Here is a 25,776-nt window from a genome sequence, read left to right as displayed (position 1 = left end):
ACGTGTGGTTCCTTTGAAATCGTAATAAGATTCGACCTTGATAAAGTCGGTCAAGGACAATTTTCCGGGCAGAATTTTTGGTGGATCCCACTGTGGTGGTTCTGACATATAATTTTGGAACATTCTGTATATACCTTACTAATTTAAAAAACTGTATATATAATTACAAATACTTAGCTTTCAAACTTGCGATGCTGTTCATTTTTTTTAAGTAGAGTGGTCTTGAAACTTAGCCCCAGACATCGAAATTTAAATGTTCAATGGTATCGCACTAAGCTATTAAGCAAAATAACATATACTATATTAAAAAATACGAGTACAGGAACATTGCATTATATGGAAACAGGGCGAAAGGGCGAGGTTCAGGGAAAATAAGATCGTCTTACAAATAAGGCTGTTCTCTACCTAATCCTGACCTAAGCCAACTAAATCCTGTACTTAAACATAAGAGGAACAAAAGGATGCCACTACATGCGAGAAGAAGACGGCAATGTAGAAATGGGATTGAATAAGCCAACGAGCTTAACCCCTAACAGTTGACAATTTTTTTACAATATTCATTTATAAGACTGCGGAATACTGGGTGAACGTAGAACAAACATTCATAGGAATGAAAACGAAACACTTGGAAAAAATATTTCTCTAAAAATATAAACCATTTAACTGATTCGATAAATGACTATTTTACGATTTTGATTGCACATACTGCACGATTGTTACAAGAAAACTATAACGTAATTTCGAATAGAAGACACGCGTAAAAGGAAAAGAAAGTTTGAAATTTGGTATGATAAGAGAGTACCGAAAGATTCAGATAGAATCTGCTGATTAGAGTATAATTAGTTTCATGATACAAGGAAAAGAAGCTAAAAATTTGGTAATAGCGGTAAGAGGGTAAACAAAGATTCAGACAGAATCTGTGTATTATTGGTACGCAAGAACATATTATTGCATTATGCCATTTATTGTCCTAAATGCGTGAAAATGTTAACCCAGGTCGTGAAACCTATTTGTGCACGAGCGTGCCGCGAATCGAATTAATTAAAATTTGCTGGTGTATCGAGAGCCGTGGCCGCTTTTCCTACGGCGAGACGTTCTCTTTCCCGAGAGATTTTGACGGTAATAATTGCTAATTACGCGGTATCGACGTCTCGCTAATTAACCAACCTCTGTCCCAGGCTTTAATTAACCGCGCGTGCCTCGTCAGACTCGGTTGCGGAAACGGAAACCTTCCCTCGGCGAGATGCTGTTCGCCTCGAAAGAGCTTAGAAAGCGACCAAGTTTCGAGAATTCGCCAATGGCGCCAAGTCGTCCGAGATATTATGTCTATTGCTACGCTCGTCGAGTACAAACTAACGCGAGGATCGTGCGACATTATTCCCGATTCGAACAAAAATCGGAAAGTGTCCATTTTCGGTACTCGTTTCAAAAGAACAACTGTTCGTAACTTGGTATGATTCTAGAATTGCCACAGTTCGCGACAATACTACACAACACTGTATAAAACATAAATATTTAGCATAAGAATTTAATTTGTTTAATATTACATCTTTCTTCACTTTTTAAAGTTCGAATGTTGCGTGAAAACTACGTTTCAAATAATTATAAATGACACAACGAATTTATCGAATTTATGAAAAGCAGTTTAAAATAACTAATATACGCTGCATCAAAGTTTGTTCCCCACAAACAAAAGCCAAAAGCGTTTCCGAACAGTGACCTCCAGGAAAATAAATAAAAATAAACTCTGAATTTAACTGAACGAATTGATAATTAATGAACGAGGCTTTATCGATTTCAAGGAACTCGATACGGGTGGAAATTAATCGCCTTTTCCAGGTATTGTTTCGTCGATTGATCGCGGGCGTCGACACCGGACGAAAGAAGAGAATATTTGCGGCATTATGCGAATGATGAACGATGACTCGATGTGTTCACCGTCACTTCGCACCGGTTCGCGTCACATCGCGTTACGTGCTCTGTCATTTCCCGATGATGTATGGAGAAGGGTCTCGGTTTCTTAAGGGCTTACGGTTCTACGCCGAGAACGCCGTGAGAGGGTTGTTCGCGTTCCAATAATATCAAGCTAGACTCCGTGGGAGATGATAGCTGCTATACAGGATAGATATGAGCAAACACGGTACGAAGGCCGCACGAGAAGTTCATTCGGTTAGAAATCCCGACATTTTTCTCCTTAAACGTTTGCAGAGGGAAATATGTACGCGAAAACTCAAATGAGCTTTCTGAATGACTGACGGTTAAATCGACCCAGATACAACGAGCCTCGAACAATCCCCTGTCGGATCACCTACGACGTGAATTAGACTTTTCGAAACAGTTTATTATCTCATTAAAGCTTTCGGTAATTAATTTAAATCCAAACGTCAGATCAAACTCAACTGCGAGTTGATAAAACGCATTAAACGCCCGATTTAAACTTTAAAATAGGGGATAAAACTGTCTGAGCGATCGGACGGTTATAGAAAAATAAACTGAAATTCCCTAGAAATTAATTAAAACGATCATTCTTATTTCAATTAGCCAAACTAAATAGAACCAAATCGAAGGAAAAGTTTTAGTTTTACTTTGTCGATTTAAACGAAGATTGTCCAATTGAATTCAATCACTTTACGTTTGCAAAAGAATATAACGATTATATAGTCCGTCTTGATGTAAATAGGAAATAGCAAAGATGAAAGGAGAGAATCTTCAGTTGCTATTATCTTAGAACAGTCTAAGGACACGTATTAAAAATAGTTAAACTTTAGACGCGTGCAGTTTCGAAACTAGTAATGTTTTATTAACAATTGAGCCATTGTTAGAAGCGGCAAGGCCTCCCCTTTAAAATGGTTTTTGGTTTTTGTCGATCCGACTTTTCGTTTTCGAGATATCGCAATTTATGTAAAGGGGTAATTTTGTCAATTTGACTATCTCTGTCTTCGTCCGACGCGTCCGACGGGACCTCCTTGTCGCGCGTGAGTCGAGACAGTCGCGTGACGCGGAAGTCGTAGTATTTCCAAGAATTTACTACGCATTGTTTACTATTTTACGCGCGCGCGTTTATTCGCCTCGCGTCAATGAACGTAAACAAACGCTTCTAACCCTTATATCTCCGGAACCAGCCACCGCATCGACTTGAAACAAAAATTGTCATATCTCCGGAACTAATTGAGCTATCGACTTGTACAAACGCTCATTTTAAAGGGCATTTCATCCTCTATCCAATGACTATACCAACTACTATATTTTAGGCTGTCTTCTATATTTGTTTTAACATTTACTTTGACGTTATATATCCAAACAAGTTTCAGCAATTCCTATCGATCATACGACTGATGCACGATAAGATTAGATTATAAATTATTTATTTAATTGAAAATGAATTTAAATCTGTATACAGGATGTTTGCATAATTACTAGCCAGCATTTTTTCGTAAATAATTGTATTCTTTGACTTGAAACAAAATTCCTTATCTCCTATCCGATGAAAATTAAACAATTTCGACGTAGTTTCTAAATTTTCTATACAAAGTTAGAGTACCAAGTATGTTCATTTTGAGTAAAAGTATTGGATATCTTTGTACGGATTTTAAAAACGTAAAATAGAAAGATATCTTACGAATAATTCGAAAATTAGAAGCACGTCGCCTCGTAAAAGAGAAAAAGAAAGACTCATGGTAGGAATGGGTATACGCCGAGTGTCGGTAGATTTAGCGTTAACAGAGAGGAATTAAAGAAACCCGTGGAACGCGAGAGGGTGAAAAGCGTCTTACTCGATCAAAGTTGGTCGTCGGAAAGATCGATGAAGCGACCAAGAAGTTGACGCCGCGGGAAGGGAAAAAAACAGATTCGAAAGGGGAAGCGAACGAGGTGAAGGAGAACAGAACGAGGAAGTGGAGCGAATACAGAGACATCGAGATTGCGAGGAGCGCGCGGAGAAAACGGGGGCGGAGGTTTAGTGAATGAAAGTATGGAAAGAGGAAGCTCGATTTTCCCGGGGGTTGGAAAAATATTTGCACGCTCCTCCTTGTTTCCAGAGTGGTCGCGCCTCCTCGTCTCTTCGGTATCGGTTATTCCGTCTCCATATTCCGAAGTTTCACAGCCCGCAGCAACTTTCACGCCGCGCCGTCGTTTTTTTTTTTCCCCCCACCCTCGTCCCCCTCCCGGGTTCTCGGTTTATCTCTGATCCGTGAGCCACCCGCGAGACCGGGTTCGCTCCTTCCTACCCCCTCGCGTTCTCCGATAGCCGCGGTGTACCGGTCAACGCGCATCGGGAAATATGAATCCTTCGTCCCGTTCGCATTGTCTGGGAACCCGTGTTTGCCGCGGGCACACACGCGAAACCTATTTGGAGGCGGCGTGTGCGTGCGTGCGTACGTGCGGATGTTTGCTCGCAGGTGGTGACAAAGATCGATCGCCGGATGCCGGTGCTACGGGGGATGAAAAAAACCGAGGGACAGAGGGCAACCAGAGGGGCGGAGGATCGCCGAGAGAGACCCGTTGTCCGGCCAAACGATGATATACCGCGGCTACCTTCGAAATTTTCACAATTAACGTCGCGTATCTGGCCCGCGTGAAACACGGCTTTCCGAAACGAAGATGATAAATTGGAGGCCCACCGTCACCGACTTAAAGGAGAAAAATCGATTCTCCAAGTCATTTCTGCCTCGAGAAGTCTTTTATCTTTCGTCGGTGGGTCTTCTCGGACCCAGATAACGCTTATTTTTCATTCGTTCTGTTCCCCCTATTTTGTGGAACGTGTTTCGAACCCGTCCTTGAGATCCCATCGCGGCGTGCAGCGCGACGCCCCGCGTCGGACGTCGGGCCAAGAACCGAACGTACTTCCGCTTCTTCAACTTCTACCTCTCAAGTCGTCACATTGTGCCCGTGCGACGAGTCGCGCACTCTGTTGTGCCCGTAAAACAGCCACTTTTCCCGCTGCTACTCCCCCAAGGACCCTCGAGGTTTCATTGTTCGATTCCGAAATACTACTCCCTCTCTCTCTCTCTCTTACTCTGCTTTACTTTCTCCTGTTCCATCTGATTTCTGGCCTTACCAACGTCGCTTCTTTCTTTCCCATTTTACTCCGAACCACTCGTATTTTATACTTTCTTGGGTCGCCGGTGAATTCAAACACGCGTGACTAACTATAAAGTGCAAGGCGTTTCCCTCGCTGCAAACTGCGGCGAAACTAAGCAATAGTTGGTTGACTACAAAACGATTTGCTATTATATTATTACCCATGCAGAGGGGAATTTTAGTTGTATTTTTGTAAGAAGAGGACTGTAGAAATTTAAAATGTCAGATCTCAAAGTACTTTTTATATTTACTATTTACTGCGGGAGTAAAATTGAAATCGTAATCGATTCTACCAGCGTCTTTAACCCTTAACTCCGTAACTTTCGAGCACACCATATGGCGCGATTGTATAATCATAAGCTGCTGCGTGACGCGCCATATGGCGCGCATTTCCTTTAATAATTATTCGTAAATCTCATCGTAGGAATGAGTATCGTTTGCCTCAAACCAAGTTTACCTATTCTAAATACGAAAACTTCGCGCGTCAATTACGTATAAAATTTCCTTTCAAGCATTTAAATTATCGCAAAACAGTCTTGGATATTGATCGAGAAAGTTTCCAAATAAAGTAAAGGAAATTCTCGTTATATTCTTAAAAAAGGAACATTACTTTATGTAAGAATGTGTTTCTTACTGTATCTAAGAAAAATCAATTTTTTACTCCTACGAATCGAGCATGTACCATATTTACTTTTGAAAGTCGTAAAGTTCAATTACTTTATATTTTCTTAAATAAATTATCAAGTTAATACAATCTTGCGTAAATATTTTCGACATTACGATACAATAAATCAGAATTAAATACGCTACGCGGACAAAAACAAGAATAATATAATTTGTGTCGAGAAAAAGGTTTCCATCCGCAATTAAAAAAAGAAAACAATCAGAAAAACAATTTGAAAGACCCGACACAGATTTCGTCTGCTTTAAGGATCAAACCTTGCTGGTATAAAGCAACAACTGGTTTGTTTTACCGCCCTCTCTGCTTGATTTCCTTCCGGTCGGAACCCTCGTGCATTATTCACGAGCATTCACGACACGTCGTTGCACTCGTAAAATTGTTGTTACCGTATCTCAGTATCGATACGATTAGCGTCTTCGTATAAACCTTCTTCGAGCTCATTTCGCCGATCGCCCAACATCGAAATAACATGGTCGAAATATCTTGTTCGGGGTCCCGTCTCTCGAGAACTGTAAAGTATGTATTCGTTTTATCGCGCAGACGGTTAGCTCGACCGTAGAAAGAGTAGGAAACCCCGTTTGAACCGACGGAAACTCTTTGAGACGTTTTGTACCGCGATCGCCGCGAGTATCGTCGAGTTCCTCCACTTCCTTTCTCGAACCTTTTCCCTTTCTCGCGAAAAGAGAGAAACGAAGTCGTGCTCGCGAGTACCGATGTTTCGTTGTGTCCGTAAAACAGCCACTTTTCCAGCCGATACTCCCCCGCAGGAGTACCCTCGAGGTTTCTTTGTTCGATCTCAAAATACCGTTTACTACCTTGTCCCTTTTCTCCTGACTGTTTCGACGTCGCCTATGCTCTCCAGACGCTGTCTTCCGCGACGAAGACGAATACGATAGGAGCTCGATCGAGTATCGATCACGGTCGATTTGAAACACGGGTAATGAGACACGGGTACAACGTTACTTTCGGGGAGGAAGGTCCGTTAATAGTTCCGAGAGAGAAAAAGAGTAACGTCGCGACCGAACTAACCGTAAAGAAATTTCCGATACGCCGCGGAAAACAGACGGGAAACAATTTGTTGGTCGTAAATCATTCGTGAAATATCCTGGTGTTCGGTGAATCGCCGCCATTTTAGCCACAGATTTTCTTTTTGTTCGAAAACTACATATCAACGATATCGAAATAAATTTAAAATAGAAAAGAGATATGTAAAATTCGATCTTTGGAAAGAAAAGGGTTGATATTTAAATTGGGTCTCGCTAAATGGACTTCAACCATTCCGCCATTTCGACCTTAATTTCAACGTTACTTTCCCAACAAATTCCCTAAACATCGTACTTTGAATTTTGCATAATAAAACACTGAGTTTTTATAAGACGTCGGTGTGCGTTTCATGCACGTTGTTTGTTGTTCGTTGAATTTTCTTCCACGAATGGCTACATTTTCCTGGCTGAAACGTACCGAGACACTTTATCGTAGCAAGTCGTTCAACGAAATGCGCATTTAACGAAGTTACCGGGCTTATTCGAGACCGAATTCACGAGTCGGCAAGAGCAAAGAAACGACGCGATCCTTTTGCTTAAACGTTGCTCCGCGAAAAGACACCCTCCTCCAATACTATTCTCAGAAAGCCCTCTTCGGGATTGAACAAAGGGACAAGGAAACAATTACCGGGGAACGTGTTACTTTAATCCAAAAATCCTGTTAGCCGCGATTCCTTTCCTCGCACCTCGATTTTTTCCTTACGAAGACAAACTACGCCCTTAGCTGCTGGGCGACATCCACCCCTGTGATATCCTCCGCGACGATTCGCTGGAATTGCACATTTTCGACGACTTTATACAGGGTACCCCGAATAAATGGGACGAATCTATATCTTCGAAACCATTGGAGACCGTTAACTCGAGGTTAATAATATATTTCTTCTCTTATACAGGGTGTTCGGCCACCCCTGGGAAAAATTTTAATGGAGGATTCTAGAGGCCAAAATAAGACGAAAATCAAGAATACCAATTTGTTGATGGAGGCTTCGTTAAAAAGTTATTAACAATTAAATTCAAAAATTTCAAATCGTTCTGAAAAAATTATTTTAGGTTGCGGAGATCAATTACAATCATTTTTGGTGAATACACATACCGCCGAATTCCTATCCACTTTCGAGAAAAAAATTCAGGAAGGTGGTGAAATTTTTTGGCGAAATTAAAAAATTTCAAATCCTTTTGGAAAAAATATTTTCAGTTGCAGGGGTTAATTACAAGCATTTTTGGTGAATAGACATACCCCGGAAATCCTACCCAGTTTGGAGAAAAAAATTCCTTACCGAAAGTATAATTTCTGGTCAGAAATGTCTGCCCGAATTTTCATGCGAATCTTTAAAATATCATAACTCCTGAACGGATTGGAGGATTTTAATGTTTCAAATGGCAATCAACGCGTATTTTGGTGAAGTATATGTAGAAATGCTAACAAAATTGAAAAAGTTGTTCCTTGACCCTAAAAAATGAGAAAAACCCCATAAAAATGGCCCAATTTTCAAACAGCCATAACTCCTATAATAGTGAATATATTTCAATGAAATTTTTTTCTAAACTAGAGTTCATGGATACTTACAAAAAAGTATTAATCAACTTTTCTGTATAGCGTCAAACAAATTTATTAAAAATCAAAAACGAATTTTTAAGGAAAATTGACAGGGGACAGGTGCTCAAATTTTTTGGCGAAAAAAAAAATTACTTTCGGCTGCGGGGGTCAATCATAATCATTTTTGATCAATACACATACCCCCGAAATCTTAGCCACTTTCCAGAAAAAAATTCGAGAAAGTGTGAAATTTTTCGATAAAATTAAAATATTTCAAATCGTTCTGAAAAAAATATTGTTAGCTGTGGGGATAAATTACAATAATTTTTGATGAATAGACATACCTTCGAAATCTTGCGCATTTTCGAGAAAAAAATTCAGTACGAGCGGAACTTTAAACATTAATAACTTTTTATTCTTGATTTTCGTCTTATTTTGGCCTCTAGAATCTCCCATTAAAATTTTTCCCAGGAGTGGCCGAACACCCTGTATAATGTTTTATTACTAATCATTACAGCTACAGACAAAGATGCGAGGCAAAATAAAATTATACCAAATGATAATTTGGAAATGATTTCATGCATCTGGAGAATTGCACTTTTTTTTAGTAAATATATATACGTAAGGTTAGAATGTGAAATGCACGATTCGACGATATTTGGTTTGATCGCGCGTCTCGATATTTTGAAAAAGATACCCAATCGATGGCTAATGACTCGAAGACCCATGGTTAACGAGCCAGAGGATGATTTATAGGAGAAATTACAGATGCGAGGGGACGCCAAGTAATCTGACGTTATGTTGCCTTTAGAAACATCGTTCCTAAAAGGGGTAGCCAAGGAGCGAGGTAGACGAGGACGTTTTCTGGTAAAAAGGACTGCAAGAAACAGCACTTACCCCAGAAACTTGAACCAGTGAATTTTCTGTTTACCCCTTTCAGATGGATGGACGTTTTCACCGTCGATACGCTTGCGGATTTATTTTTCACTTTATTGATTCGACAACACAGAATTTATATATAAAAGGATAAAATTTGAAATCAACTATTGCGCGTAAAATATTTACGTACAAAAGTTAAACATTGTTCGTAGTACGGTGTCGTTTGTTCTCCACTGACTTTACTACCTCCTAACTAGTTGGAATCAGTTGAAATAAATAATATCGTATCGATACTTACAAATATCCAATTCAAGTAGAAACAACGAGTAATGGTCAGACATGTTGGACAAGCCATACAGTTATTCCCTCTTATACACGCGTTAGTATTAGTTTCGAAAGGATTGTAATTAATATTTTAAGGAAATTAACAGACTCAGAGAGGTCATTAACTCTGGATTTAATTTGGCATTGATGGCACATGTTTTTATCGAACACCAACAGTTGCATTCAAATGATATTTTACAAATGTATTTATGTCGTTCCATCGATCAAATTCGACGTAAATTATCAACGAACAATATTTATTAGTTCTGTACCGTTAAATGTAGAATGAAATAAAATCGTACAACCGGGTTGCTGGATTAGAAAATACCTTAATCACGAAACTGTACGCAGCGTGGTGAAATAATTTTAGACAATTACAAGTATTATCATTAATGGCACGCGCGTTCAATTCTCGTGGGGGGGAAACGCGACGTTTCGCGTGGACCATATAAAACGCAGTTACTTCCGAGAATAAAGGGGCGTGAAATTCGCCCAGGTCGGAAATTTAGCACACGGAAATCGGCGTCGCGAAAAAAGAAGAAAATCAAACCGGTGAACTCGAGTGCGACCATATCGTTTCGCGAGTGTTCCAACGTCCCTACTTTTCCCACCCCTTTTCTCTTTCTACTTCCGCAACGCTCTCGAGTTACCGCAGCGGTTAATTAACCCGTCCAAGTAGGGTAGCTGCTGCTGACCGTTCCACGCATCTTCCTCAAATTATAGCCAAATTAACACGGTATCGAAAAATCTCGAGATCCGGCTGACAATACATCGTGGACGTTGAAATATTTTTCAAATTTCCATTATATTATTTTTTTAAATTAAAACAATTACTTGCTTAATTTCCTATAAGAAACTACGAAGCTAATTGTACAGAGAAACCTTCGGTTATTATTTTGGAGCGCTGGTACAACAGCAGCCACGTTTTTCGTTTTATGATAATTAATATATTTCTTTTTCTGCAAAGTGATAAAGACTGACGAGTCGAGTTTATCCGATTTTATGTGTTATTATATGATACGTATATTCAGAGAATCGGCCTACTCTCCCGAAACCGGGAAAAGACGAAACGCGTTAAGATGATCGTTCCCGGAAGCAAACGTGCTCAAAGGAACGGGGAACCGAACTGGTCCATCGCTCGAGGAGCTCGCGAGCAAAAAGAAGTCGGAAAAGTGCGGCGTTACAGACGAGGAAAGGGAAGAAAAAGAAGAGGGAAATTTAAAGGGTGGGCGGCGAAAGTTCCGGCGTGTAATGGCTTTTAAGCGCGAGACCGTTTCTCCGACGCGGTGTCGTTCTCTAGATTTCCCCTGTCATCTGCGTTAAAAGGCACGGCACCGAATCTCAGAACACTCCATTTTTTTCCCCCGTTTCGCCATCGACGACGGATACAAGAGCGCGAATCGCGCGAAGATCATTACGCGACATCGTCGGTTCGGATACTTCCCAGTCGATATAGGGGTGGTTCGGTGGTTGCAGAGATTCGCCAGGCGCCGGCGCTAAGCCACCCTTCTCCGACATCACGATTTGCATCCAGCCCGTTTGTCTTTTCTTCGCCGAATTAGTATGGTTTTAATGGCAGCAAGGAGAATGGAACCGAACCGTGGAACGATTTTAATTAGCCACCGTGCGGTTCGCTGTGGCCGCGAACACGTATGGCGTAGAAATTGAAACGATGGAACATTCAACGCTTGATTTCGCTTTCCGATTCGACGTCGAGACCGAGGAATGCGCCTTCGCTTCCGTTCGTAAGTCACCCGGACGATGCAAATTATCAAATTGAACCGATACTTATTTTAAACGTTGCACGGTGCTCGAAAACGACGATTTAGACGCGAAAACAGTCCAATTTTTTACCATCAATCATTTTACTCTAGACGCCATTAACCCTTAAGTGGACTCTCGATCTCAACTGAATTATTTTACTTAATGTTAATTTTTATCAAACTGTTAAATAGAAATCGACTTTCCTTTAAAGCATTTAAAAAATAATGAACCAATGGAGGGTTATATAAATTTTCAAATAATTACATTTACATATATTATACAATTATTAATTTAATAAAATAATCCACTCAAGGGTTAAGTTTGTTCATTTGAAATATTATTTATCCCTAGAAACTGTTTAAATAAGTTAATTTTTACTCAGAAACTCGACGTTTCTCCTTCTAATGATATTACAATGATTTCATTTTGTACTGTATGAATCTTGCATAGGAAGGTACACACTTTATTTTAGAATAAAAAGAATTCATCAAAATTTATTATAATTTTAAAAATACAGTTAATCAAAAAGTTATCAGATTGGTATGGTATTGGTCAAAATTCCACCACGTGCTTGTAGTTTATGTTCATTTCTTTGGTTTCTCTAAAAATTGTATACTAGAAAGGAAAATATATTCGTTTTCGATTTGGCCCAAAAAAAGTAACTTCTTTCACGCTGGTCGAGTATTGTTAAATATGAAAGTATTCCTTAAAAAGAGGATCACATTCCGTACAAAGAATTACGTTTTTCGTTGAATGGTCTCATTATACACGCGGAGTATTGTGAACGAATAATCGTATCACGCTTAATACGCCCGGGCGAGGGAAAGCAGGATGTCAGGCATCCAAACGATACCAACGTAGAACTAATTAAAAAGTTTTCCGGGCCTCCTCGGGATACTCCGTGCTACTTTTCCAAGCGTTAATCACTGTGATCTGTAAAGTCCTTCGCGTGGCTCGTTAATAAAATTATACCGCGTATAATTACCTGTACAACCGTTCGAGTCAAACATTCGAGAAAAGGATGCACCTTTGATCCTTCTCGTGCGTTGTTTGCTCGAGTCACCTGAAAATGTTCGTACGCCGGAAGAAAAAGAGGGGGTTTCGCGGGCGGTTTACGACGCGATGCACACAGTTCGTGGAAAGATCATTACGATATCGCTGGCGGAGATGCTGTCGGTAGCGTGGAGGAAGACGGTGTTCGGTTAGCGCCGGCGCTAAGCTTCTCTTCGACGGCTTTGGACCTGGACGTTTGCATTTCACGCTACCGCGCGAAACAGACAAAGACACTGCTAACGGGAGGGGGCGCACAGAGTGTGTGAGAGAGAGAGAGAGCGAGGGAGGAAGGGGGATGAAAAGGGAAGAAAGACGGAGAATCGGAGAAACGCGAGACGAGAAAGGGGAGAGGAACGAGACAGAAATAGAGAGTTCAAGAAAACGAAGGAAAGGGAAGGAGAAAGATCGAGAGGGTGGAAGCAAGACACTGTGTATACACGTAAAGAAACAGAGAGAAAGGGCTCGTGGGTGGGGTAGGGGGAGTACGTGTGTGCGTGAGAGAGAAAGGGCCGTGCAAGGGGTTGATATAGCCAGAGAGCGAGGAATAGAGGGAGGCAGCGGGATAGAGGGCAGCAGCCCGAGGCCATCGCTAACGACGCCATTGTCAGCGGCCTGGCCATTGTGCGAAGCGTCCTGCACGAAACGCCGATTTCTAGCTACGATCGCGGGCTTCGGTATACATTACAGGGACGCCGAATAAAACAAATCATTCGACGATGACGGTGCGACAGAATCAATACGCGCTAAAATCCGCGGGAAAATGAGACTCCTACAGGGAGGTGGGGATGAAAAGCAACCGTCGAGGGGAGGCGAAACGACGACGACGACGAGGAACGATAAATCGCGTTCCGATGATTCGACGGAGAATACCCGATGGAGTGTTTGTATTTCGCTGAAACGAACTTCTCCCCCGTGAAAAGGTGGATCAATATACAGGGTGATACCGAACTGATGGTACGAGAGGAAAGTGGGTGAATCTGTATGAAAAAGTAAGTCGAAAATTGGGGAGCGACATTTCTTTCGTAACGGAGCTTTACTTCCGAGTAAATCGATGTCAATCATTTGTGGGGTAAGCGTACTTTTGACTGTGTTAGAGAGTAGTCTTTGTTGCGTTTGAGTTCATTAACAGTATCAAGATCATGGCTTTTCAGATTTTCATAACCAGTAGGAATGTGATGTAATCAGTATTTTGTCCATTATTAATAAATGCAACATTAAATTGAAATCCACCAGTTATTATTATTCATTTATTAACAGGAATAAAGATGTAATATGTAAGGAACTATAAATGTGGATTGCATATAGTCAAACATCGTTTATAAAATTTTAAGGATAATTTTAGACTTTCTAATGATTGATTAATCATTCTATTAACACAATTCCGAGATCCAAACATTGTGTTCACTTTCCGCTTGTACCGCCAGTTTGGTAACACCCTGTATACATGTAAGAAATATTAGGTCGTCTCATAAGTTCGTGTCGTTCGATATTCTGAAATTGACTAGGGTAACATTTGTAATTTAATAGAAAACAAACAAAATTTTCAAGTTTAGGGGATTTTTGAAATGTTAAACATACCAACACCAGCAATTCATAGAAATTTGAAACAAATAGATATCGAGTAAAAGCTCGAAGTTTGAAATTCATGCTGACTTATGGAACGAAATTTTCTTTAACGTGCTTCAGCCTGACTGCACGAATATTTTTGTTAGAATATAGTTAAGGTTTATTAGTGGGTAAACAATTTGAAAATATCAACATCTTAATAAAAAATCAAACAAGTTTTCTGTCGAGAAAAGGTTTACTGTTTTTCATAAAATTCCATTATATGTTTGTAGTATATACATAACTCTGCACAAACATACGAGACGACCTAATATTTCGACGAACGAAGAAACCCGCGAATCGAAATTAACTCGTGGGAAAGGAGGACGAGCTTGGAAACTATAGTTTTAACGAAACGTTGTAGTCGATGCTCGAATTTAAACCGAAAAGTCCAACATCGTTTCGTTTTTATTAATCCCTCGCGTTCCGTACGATATTAATTCGGAGTTCAGCTGCCGGATAAGCTCCGCGTCGCGCCTCAGGAATATTATTTAATACTAGTGACGAACAGTTGTCCCGAAGTGCCTTGCCCCTCCTCCAGTTAAATAAACTTTCGAGTTTATTCCGACCCGAAATCGATTGCTCCCCGCCTCTCTTTGGTTCCACGCTGGGGAATCGTCCCCGACGACGAGAACAATTTCGGACGAGAAGTTTCCGGAATTCCGACAAAGAATTCGTCCATCCTTTCGAACGCGGGGACCGATCAGCCTCGTCCAAACTTTGCGGACGGTCAATATATTTATACGACAAACAAAAAAAGGAGATTAATGGGCTACGGGACGGATACTACCGGAACCGTAGCTGTACGCGTACGAAAAGACAAATCTCTTCAAAACTTCTCTACGGTCAGCTTCTTCACCTATCGCGAGTTCCTCTTCTTCGAAATCGATTTTCAATCTTCGAAATAAATTCGAACTTCAGTACTTTCGCGCTGTATCGATTTTAGAAATTTCCATACGCATCGAACGTTGTAATTTAATTATAAAAATTCACCATCGTTTATTATTTCTCGTTTATGAGACCTCGACGCTTCGACCACCACACGCTATCCATACATGAAACTAAAAGAATTAATTCTCGAGAACAAACGTTAAAGGAAAGAAATTTGGTTACGAAAGTAAGTACTAAGGCAGATTGTAAGTTTAAAATTGTTTGGTTTCAGAGCCGAGTTTTTCGATCAACGAAACGTCCATCGAGAATTAATAAACAAAATTCGTTGACCGAGCAAGCTGGTAGCCCAGCCGCGAATTATTTAATTTTCGTTCGAATCGATTTTCGCGTTGCTTTGCACGCGTATCCCGGAGGCTGACTGCAGAAAGGAAAACGAAACGCGGCTCATTCCTTGAGATACGTCAGTTTCATTGTGGATCCGGCTGAATCCCTGTCGCGAGCTGAAGGGAAACGCGGCTGAAAGGTAGGAGATGACAAGCTCTCGTTCCGGCCTCTCTTTCACAATACGATTGAATCGATGCGGCTTGGATACAAGCTGTCTACGCGGTGTGAATATTTAATGAATGTAACTGTTAATGAGGCACGGTCATATTAGTATTAATTAACGGTAGGACGTTTTTCGCGTTTCCATCCTACAGAAAAAAGAATCCCGATGAAAAGGGCCTCCAAGATGAGCCTCCGATCGTTGAATACGCACAATGTTTCGTTTCCTTATTAATTTGCGCACACAGACATGGAAATATCTTTTATTGTTATCGCAGAAGGACCTTGCCTATTGAAAAAACGAAGCCACACTGCGACGACGCCTTGGCAAAAATAAAAATAAAAATCATTTTTTTGTAAGCTAGGGGGGTTAATTATCGCGTAAAATATTAACAAAGTAACGTTCCTCCGGGTACTTGTATTCTACAGCTGGGAGCAGAAAATGCATCGAAACACTGCGTGGAATCCATGATAAAAAGGAACCAGCATCGTCCATGTTGCCATCGACCCGTCGTACAGACAATATTCGCCATAAAAGATTACCCTATTTGACATTTAAGGCATCGTGTCCCAAACACCCGGATGGAGGGATTTAATGGGATTGAGAATGGAGATATCTTTGTATGGCGTAAAAGGCTTTGAATGTGTTGATAGGTTAACAGGATTAAGGCGGGTTCAGCGTGACCCTACAAAGCGGATACTTCAGTTAAGTCACACGAGGCGTAGACGCGACCAGAAATTTTCAAACGCTGCCTCGAAAGGGTGACGCGAAATGAATATTAAAGGAGAAATTTGATATTTTGATGGAACACGGACAGCGTGCGCGTAACGTTTGGAACTTCATTAACGGTACGGGGAAGTGGATTAAGATAAACTTCCTCGAGCGGACGACACGCGGTGCTTACGAATAAATTAAACACGAAAATACGACAGCGTGTTTTCAATCCACGGTTCGATTCGATTGTCCGAAAATAATAAATTTCTCCCGGTACGATCGGGAACAAAAGGCGTTTGCCCCGAACCACCGTTCGTCGATGAATTTCACTTCGCGGCGAAACAAAAGCGCGAATAAGAAACCCGGTGCGCCCTCTAAAGCACAAAAGACCGTCCGGCGTTTACGAACAGAGACGGTCGATGCCAATATTTGAATAATTTTCGGGAAAATAACGTTCGATCGTTTGAAAATATTTGTTTTGAAATCTGTTTCGCGTCTGACCCGAATTCGCGACATATATACATCGTATATCGATGTCGTCGTACCGATTCGACGGACGAAAGTCTCTCGTTAAACGGACGTCGCGCTCTCGTACGCCAGACAATTTCATTCAACGAAAATATTCATCTACGCGACTTCCTGTCGCAGCTGGCAAATATTATATCGCGCGTGGAACATGCACGCGTTAATCCCGCCGCTCCTAGCAACGAGCCGCGTACGTTGTTCGCTGTTATTTACCGACCGGCAAGACAAGAATTCCATTCTGTACGGTTAAACGACGCTCGATTCGAGACCATTCGAGCGGGAAAGGACTCGTTTTCGTTCCTCCGTCGACTATTCATTGTACCGAAAATTGAAAACGACTGTGAGAAGAAGAAAGAGACCCCGAACGTGTATAATCGTTAACGGTGCCGCGATTTTGAATCCAAAATAATGGGAAACGATCTATCTCGTTGACGAAAACGCGATACAATTCAATCAATCAACGGTATATACCAAATATCGTACCGATGGTCGTCGTTAATTTCAATGCGAGTTTTCCAATTTCAGTCGCCAATCAAATATATTGGACACCCATTATTAGCTTTAATATCGCTAAATTTAACTTTGTCCATTACTGCCCGCTCGACTGCTGCTAACACTATTAATACGTTAATCCTGCGCGAATTGCTGCTGGCTAGTTGAGTCGAAGTACGGACAAACTATTGAAATTTTCTCGATCGTACGAGTGAAACTTGTACTATTCGTACATCGTGGAAATAAGTCCATACTAATTTATCGAAACGTGCTCCGGATTTTCTTCCGCGAGTAAATAAAAATTTTACACAATTTCTAACGGCGTTGAAACACAGCACATTTCTATACTATCGCGAGCTTTATTTTCGTTCGTGAAAAATTACGGAAACTGGCTAGAATCTAGGAGAAAATTGTTTGGGGGTGTAGCACGATCGTGAACGCGACGACGTCCCGGCGAGCGTCTACGTACATACGTCTTTGCACAGTGGCAGCCAGGGTCCAGCTCAATCGATCAATCAATAATTCCGGTTAACGGAAGGAACTAATCGGACGCGTGTCGAGCAAGAACTTCGACGCTCGATGCTAATTGTCGTACGTAACGAAATAACGTAACTCCATTTCCCGTAACATTGCGTTCGCTCGATGCTTCGACCACGTTGATAAAATTTTATTTACGAAATTTGTACTCGGTTCTCCTCACTGAACGGAAACGAAGAATACATTGCACTCGACAAATCTGTCGTCAAACTACGTTTTACGTGTTCTAGCTACTCCGATCATGGGAACATGATCGTTGCGTGGCTTCCAGAGCACGTTTCAAGGTTACGTAAAAAGGTGGCTGGGACGATGATGCGTGTACTTACCGATCGTGGCTGTGGTCGTTTGCTTCCCAAGTGGTCGGAAACACCTTGAATCTCGGCGTGGGCGACGTGCAGCCGGGTAGAGAAGCTTTTTTTCTTGTTCTCGTGGACACGAAGCACGGCGTCGTGTGTGTGTATGTGCGTTGAGACAAGTCCCGTGCTCCGTGGGATTCTCGTGAACGATCGTCGAAACGACGTGACCGATACGCTTCTCTTGGCCGAACTGAGCTCTCCCCCCCTCACGTCAGCCTAATATAGCACCCCCACCCCTCGAACCTTCCCCTGAGTATCCCTTCCACCGAAGCAACCCCTGCACGGAAGATGGGGGCTGCGTGGGGATGGATCCTAGTGGTCCACCAAGGACTCCGACATCTCCCTTTCTCTGTTTCCTCCGCGCCTCTGCTCTCTCGACCCTCTTTCTCCGTCTAACCCTCTCTGAAACTCCCCCTCGTTTCCCTCATCGCTCCTAGTCCTCGCTCTCTTCCGCTTTCTGTTTCTACTTTACGCTCTCCCCTCGATCTCTTTCGCTCTGACCAACCTGGGTTCGTCTCGCTTCCTCCGCGGCGCTGATTCTCTTCGTCCATCGTTGTGTTTCCTCCCTCTGTTTTGCCGTGTCCCAAATGACAATGTGTAAACTTCGTGCTCGAAACCCCGTGGCTTACCAGCCTAAGCTCTTCTCTGCCCCGTCGTCTGGCTCTCCTCGTCTCTCGTCAGGACAGACCTTACGCGTCATGCCAGGAATGTCCCTCAGGGTCAGACCCGCCGGAGAACGAAGCGAGCGAGTCGGCGACGCTCTGCGAACAGAGAGGCAAAAGTTCAGAGCGAGACGCCGCGACGCTCAAGACTCGCGACCGCGCGCTCGGATTATCCACGATAAATATTTACGCGATCGCGGTCGCGACGCGCAGCGCGCTCGTTCAAAAGCGCAACGACGTCGACGGTCTTCCGCGCGCTTTTCACCGATTCCGCCCCAAAAAACTTACTGGACGAACGTACAACCCCTGTCAGTAAGTTCCCGATCGTACACGTTGATACAAATTTTACGATAAACTGTCACGTTTTATGATCATAAAATGTTATATACAGAATGTCACTGGAAGGGAGGTATATACCATCGGATAGTGGGTGATTCTACGTTCAAAAATGAGTCGAAAAAAAGATATAAAGTTTGTTCGTTTGAAGCTTCGTTTACGAGAAAATCGAATTTGAAAATGTGTCGATAATACGTTTATTATTATTCGGTATTGAGAACTGCCGTATCAAAATTTACAGATCTTTTACGACCACCGGAACTATATGGTAATTATGAAATGCACCGCACTCAATTAATCTCTGCTCTGTTTTCCGTATCACCCTTTTGTTTGGATGGCGACGATCTCGGAATCGTTGCCTGTAATACTTAACTCCTGTTGTTGCCCTACCATTACTACTACTAACGCTTTTACCATATCAACGTATTCACGATTGCTGTAGCGAGACATGGTTACGATTCGACTGATACAAACTGACTAACGATAAAAGTAGCCGTAGTACCGAAGACGAAATGTAAACATTACAGAGGACAACGAATACGAAAGTGTAAACGGAAATGATCATGCTACGCGAGGGCTTGAAACAATTTTCAAACTCGATTTTCTCGTAAACGAAACTTCAAATGGAAAAATATTATTCCTTTTTCTCGAGTTATTTGCGTACGTAGAATCACCCTCTGTGGGGAAAATTGTGCATTCTCTAACAGAATGTTAATGCAGAAAGATACACTCATATTTTGGAACATTTTTTACAGATTTCGTCTTTCAACACGATAACGCCAGCTGCTACCAGCGCAGTAAAATAATACAAAGTTATTTACTACAAAACAATATTAAAAGAATGCAATGGCTAGCGAATAGTCTCGATACTAACTCCATAGAAAATTTATGGGCAAAATTAAAAAAACTGACTCAGGGGAAAAAGCCACAAAGTAAAGATGAACTTCGACAGGCCATAAGGTTATCGTGGGGAGAAATTTCACCCATGAATTGCAAAAATTTAATAACATCAATGTCACAGCGTATTAAAGCTGCCAACCGAGCACGCGGTAATGTAACAAAATATTAATGGAACCTTTGTGGAAACTTTTTTCCATGTAACATTTTGTTTTCCTTCTACATTGTCTTTGAAAGTAAACGATAGTTTGTGTTATTCTGTAGTTAATTACTTTCTACAAAACTCCCTTCCATTTCCCATCGGTCTTAATCATATACAGGGTGTTCGGCCACCCTTGGAAAAAATTTTAATGGGAGATTCTAGAGGCCAAAATAAGATGAAAATCAAGAATACTAATTTATTGATGGAGATTTCGTTAAAAAGTTACTAACGTTTAAAGTTCCGCCCGTACTGAATTTTTTTCTAGAAAGTGGGTAGGATTTCGGGGGTAGGTCTATTCATAAAAAATTATTGTAATTGACCCCTGCAACTGAAAATAATTTTTCCAGAACGATTTGAAATTTTTTAATTTTGTCGAAAAATTTCACACCTTCTCAAATTTTTTTCTAGAAAGTGGGTAAGATTTCGGGGGTATGTCTATTCACCAAAAATGATTGAAATTGACCTCTGCAACCGAAAATAATTTTTTCAGAACGATTTGAAATTTTTTTTTTTCGTCGAAAAATTTAGGCACCTACCCCCTGTCGATTTTTCTTAAAAATTCCTTTTTCATTTTTAGTAATTTTGTTTGACGCCCTACAGAAAAGTTGTCTAATACTTTTTTGTAGGTACCCATGAGCTCTACTTCAGAAAAAAGTTTCATTGAAATATATTCACTATTGTAGGAGTTATGGCTGTTTGAAAATTGGACCAATTTTATGGGGTTTTTCTCATTTTGCGGGGTCAAGGACCAACTTTTCGAATATTTTTGCGATTTCTACATATTCTCCACCAAAATACGCGTAGTTTGCTTTTTTAAACATTAAAATCGTTCAATCCGTTCAGAAGTTATGACGTTTTAAAGATTCGCATGAAAATTCGGGGAACGATTTCTGGCCAGAAATTAGATTTTCGGTAAGAAATTTTTTTCTCGAAAATGCGTAGGATTTCGAGGGTATGTCTAATGACCAAAAATGATTGCGATCGACTCTTGCACCGAAATTAATTTTTTTAAAACGGTTTGAAAAATTTTTTTTCTGCCAAAAAATTTCAACACCTACCCGATTTTTTTTCTTGAAAGTGGGTAGGATTTCAGGGATATGTCTATTCATCAAAAATGCTTATAATTGACCCTTGCAACCAAAAATAATTTTTCCAGGACGATTTGAAATTTTTGAATTTAATTGTTAATAACTTTTTAACGGAGCCTCCATCAACAAATTGGTATTCTTGATTTTCGTCTTATTTTGGCCTCTAGAATCCCCCATTAAAATTTTTCTCACGGGTGGCCGAACACCCTGTATAATAATATTTTATAAATAAAACACGGCAGTTTTTCATAAAATTTGTATTAATGCGTATGATCGGAAATTTTCTGCCAGGGGTTGTATCAGAGATTTCTTATATTATTTCCAGCGGGCAGATCGAAGGACGCAATTTTTTGAGGAAACCTCCGAAATTATTATGAAAATAATATTTATTTACCGGCAAAAAATTCATGGATTTACAGGAATTATTAGTTCGTTAGAATAATCGATAACGCAGGTAATTGTAGATTTCCTTGACAATGTAAACCAACCTAGCGTCCAATTACGTAATTTGATATGTCCGTATAGCGAACCATTGTCTAGTCATGAAATGGTGCTCTATGCGCTAAGTCGTTGTTTCAATTTTCTGTATTAATAAAGTTGCAAGTAAAAGTATCAATGTTCGACTACGTCCAATAATCCTTAACCCTTTGCACTCCGAATTATATTTCAATTTTGTTACCAACAACTCCCAACGCTTATTTGAAATTTACATTAACTAAAAAATAGGACAATTTAAACAGATAGAGGACCGAACAAATTCAATTACACTATTGTTGTATTTTGTAATTTACAAATGTATGATATCTCTTTGGTTTGAACTTGACAAAATGTCGAGTGGGACACGATATAGGAGTGCAAAGAGTTAACACTCGTCGTGGGTAAATTAGAAAATAAAAAATTATTTATCTCGCCTTGAAATTTCTCGAAAGATACATTAAAAAAGAGACAGAGCAAATAGAAATATCGTTCGAGGTAAATGCAGTCGAGTAATTTAACATTCCGAAATTGGTAATAGAAATGGAAAAGAATGGAACACCACGCCAATCGTAGAAAGCAAAATGGCGTTTCAGTTCTTAAAAACTCGCAAGACGTCTCTCGTTTATCTCGAACTTGCAAATTTCGTACAAACGTATTTTATTGCACGATACTGCATATCGTAAATACCTATTCAGTGTATACTGTTGCCTTTACCAATAAACAGTAATGGCGAGACGGGGGTGGTACAAAGATAGATGAAACTGAGAAAGGGTTTACGGGTCGGAGGAAAGCACTGTTCTAAATAACGTCACGTCAAAAGTGTCCTGTGTAGCGATGCTCGGTGCCCAATATTTTGCAAAGGACGACGTCAGTCGTCGGGGTAGTAGGGAAAAAGGGGTTAATCTTGGCGCGTGGACGTATCTTGACGCGCTGCTCGCGCGCGGGTAACGTTTGAAATTGCGAACGGTGAGAGACGACGTTTCTATGACGCGAAATTGGCGACGTCCTTTCAGACGTTTCTGACCCAGGTCGTTTCGTGCGCGACGGGAAACAATTTTTTCGTAACTGTAGACGAAAACGTTTGCTCGGACGGATTTTCTTTTTTTCTTTTTTCACTTTTCCTTCCGCGCGCGCTTTTAATATCGTGGTAGTTAAAGGCCCGCGAGAGAGGACACGATTAAACACAGGAATAATAATATCGCTCTTTTCGGTTAAGATTACGTACAGTCGCCGGCTGTTTCGCGGCGGTATAAAGGTACACGTGCACACGACTCGTATCAAAAAGCGGAGGGACAAAGCTCCCCGTAATAAAGGGAAAAGGACAATGCCGGAAAAATAACCCGACTCGCGTTCGCGTCCCGTTAGTGTCTCTGTGCTGCCACTGTATCCCTTGCACGTTACCTGAGAGTACATGAATTTCAATGTTCATTTATTTAGTCGCTGGCTGAATTATCCAACGACGTTGTCCGAAACAGGAAATATCGTTCGAGCGCGAAATATTATTTTAACGCTTCCGGGATGCACGATAGCCGATGTACGAATAAAGAGGGCTTTCACCGAACGCTTTCGCAAAATATCTACGCACGAGTTAATCGGCACGCGAACTGCACGCAGAAAGGTTTCTCTTTTTTATTAAACATTTGAAACCAGACATACAGGTTTACGTGCCCCTGCAATGGCCAGAGAAGATAGCGTGGTACAACGAAGCATTTAAATTTGTAATTTATATTCTTCGAGAAAGGAACAAAATATTTTACAATATTTTATGAAGAGATCGATGGTCATTGGCAATTGGAAACCTATAGGAGTAGATTACATTGTCACAAAATGTGATTGAAATTTTCAAAATCGTTATCATATTTATATTTAGCATCTTTAACAATTTCAATGTGAGCTAAAAAGGAAGCTTTAAATCCCAAACATAGGTATATAAAACAAAGCTTCTTATCTTAAATAAAATTAGTTGCTAAGTTTGTAAATAATAGTCGCAATTTTTAAGGCTAGTATAATATGTCGATAATCTTTATTTTTCCATATGTTTTACTAATCAGTATTATTAAATCAAACTGTTCGCGTAATAAAACAAAAAGAGAAATCAAAGATTATTGAAGGGTCAAGCAAACCACGTATTTGACGTGCCTGAATTCTGGCCTGAATTATAACTGAATTAAACTATATTTTAAAGCTGTGAAATAAAGCTTTTATTACTGAATTTTATTAACTCATTTAAACCTATTTGTACCATAGAGTATAATAAGAATAACAGAGAAATGAAACTTATATGGAAGTTAATTTTGTTTAACAACACATAAATATATTGAATATGAATATGTTGCGCTTACGTGAAATTATAATCTCGTTGAATAGATTTAGTTTATCAATAAACTCCGGTATCTGTGTAACGTCGATAACAATAATACCAGATCAATGTCAATTACTGGCCACATCAAGCCGTGATTTCATAATACGACACGAAGTTGGTAATTAAATAGTAGACTCGATAGTTCGCGTTTCAAATTCAGATAGTTCAGTTTCATTATCGCAATTATAACTTAAATTATCCGACGAAACGAGCGTAATACATCGTTTTCTAATTTTCTTTTAAACGTAGCAGAAGAAGTAAAGCGCAAATATTACGTATAAAAAAATTGACAAAAAAACGTTGCAAGAACGGTTTACCGCAGTAATTGCAAACTATATTAGGTATATTTGCATACTTAATACGCGTAAAATTTTCCAATCTAGTAAGTATACGAAAGAAATCGATTAAGCGGATCCGTATGTATTATTAACGAATTGAAATATCGTCCGGAAAACATGGAATTAAAGTCAGAAACGGATTACTGCTCGATAAATATCAGTTCGTTCGATGTTGGAAAAATTACGTACACAAATGGAATTACTGTTTACCGAAAACGCCAGACAACGCGAACTTGAAAGTTCCAGGAAGTTTGCGCGATAACTGCAAGGTTTATCAATGTCTCGCGAGCATCGCGCAGAATTTGGAAAATCTTCGTCGAGCGTCGACGAGACGCGTACACGAGCGAGTCTACGTTCTCACGGGACGAGCGTGCGACACATTTTCGTAGTTGCCGGTGTTTTTGTCGTTCTGCTGGTTCCCCGCAGAAGCATATGTGTGAACCATGTGCGGCGGACCACACATCATACACTTGACGCGCATAAATATCATTATCTCCAACAGGCCGCGTAACTCGATTTGGAGGCGGATCGAATTTCCTCCTAGCCTTTCTCTCGCTCTCTCGCGGTTTACCCTCTTTCCTCCTCCGTCTTTGGCCACCTTACCGATCCTCCTTTCTGCGAGGACACGCTTCGTTTCGATTCGTGCTAGATCCGCGTGCATGACGCGCGTTGACGCGGGATCATCGTGAATACCGTGGCCCGAGACAGCTTCACGGCGCTCCCGCGGGGACGCGACTCAAGATAGTCGCATAAACTGGACCGCGGGAGATCGGTTACGTCGATTCGAGGTCGTCGAATTCCCCGTCAGGTTGGTCGCGATAATCTAATCAACGATCCAGAAATCGTGTCGACGGTATCGTGTCAGTGTCGAGAGCCACCTGGAGTGACCCACCTGACCCCCGATGCGCACAGGACGCGACAAGGACAAGCCAAGGGGGATAGAGGGACGCGTCGACGACGAAGACGGACGTCGAGGGGGGTAAGGAGAGGGTCATAGGGTTAGAGGGAGACGGATAGAGGAGAGGGTCAAAATCCCCTGTTCGTCTCCCGCACACCCTAGGAATTCCTTGCTGCGGCGGCGATAGGGGATGCTCCGTCACCCCTTTCGTGGCTTTCCAGAACCCCCACTTCTACGTTCGCGGTCCATCCGGTGGGGGTTGTAGGGATGCTGTCGTCATGGCGACCGGTGGAGTGGCGGGGACGAAGCATAGAGGGCCGACGGTGGCATTGATCGCTGCGCCCGTGGACCATCATAGTGTTGCCACGGATGTAGAAGGGGTGAATACAAACCCCCCACTACCCCCCCCCTCCCCCTTACTCGGTACGCGTACTCCCACACCGCACACGCATTATGGACTTCGTATTCGTACGGAAGCACGCGTCCAAGTA

General features: G+C 41.2%; 1 protein-coding gene across 1 annotated transcript in view; it reads right to left on the bottom strand.

The window, feature by feature from the left end:
• The window catches only part of LOC143348333 (uncharacterized), an 81,527-nt gene extending 56,677 nt beyond the window's left edge, over positions 1–24,850 (bottom strand). The window contains exons 1-2 of the mRNA XM_076778421.1: positions 24,749–24,850; positions 17,996–18,241 (exon numbers count right to left, since the gene is read on the bottom strand). Coding sequence (XP_076634536.1) covers positions 17,996–18,241; positions 24,749–24,850 — 348 coding nt within the window. The remainder of the gene's footprint in view (positions 1–17,995; positions 18,242–24,748) is intronic.
• Positions 24,851–25,776: the final 926 nt, after the last annotated feature.

The sequence above is a fragment of the Colletes latitarsis genome, chromosome 11 (genome assembly GCF_051014445.1).
Source record: "Colletes latitarsis isolate SP2378_abdomen chromosome 11, iyColLati1, whole genome shotgun sequence".
In the NCBI taxonomy this organism is placed as follows: Eukaryota; Metazoa; Arthropoda; class Insecta; order Hymenoptera; family Colletidae; genus Colletes; species Colletes latitarsis.
The sequence above is the reverse complement of the archived record's forward strand: the minus strand, read 5'-3'. Positions and strand labels throughout refer to the sequence as shown.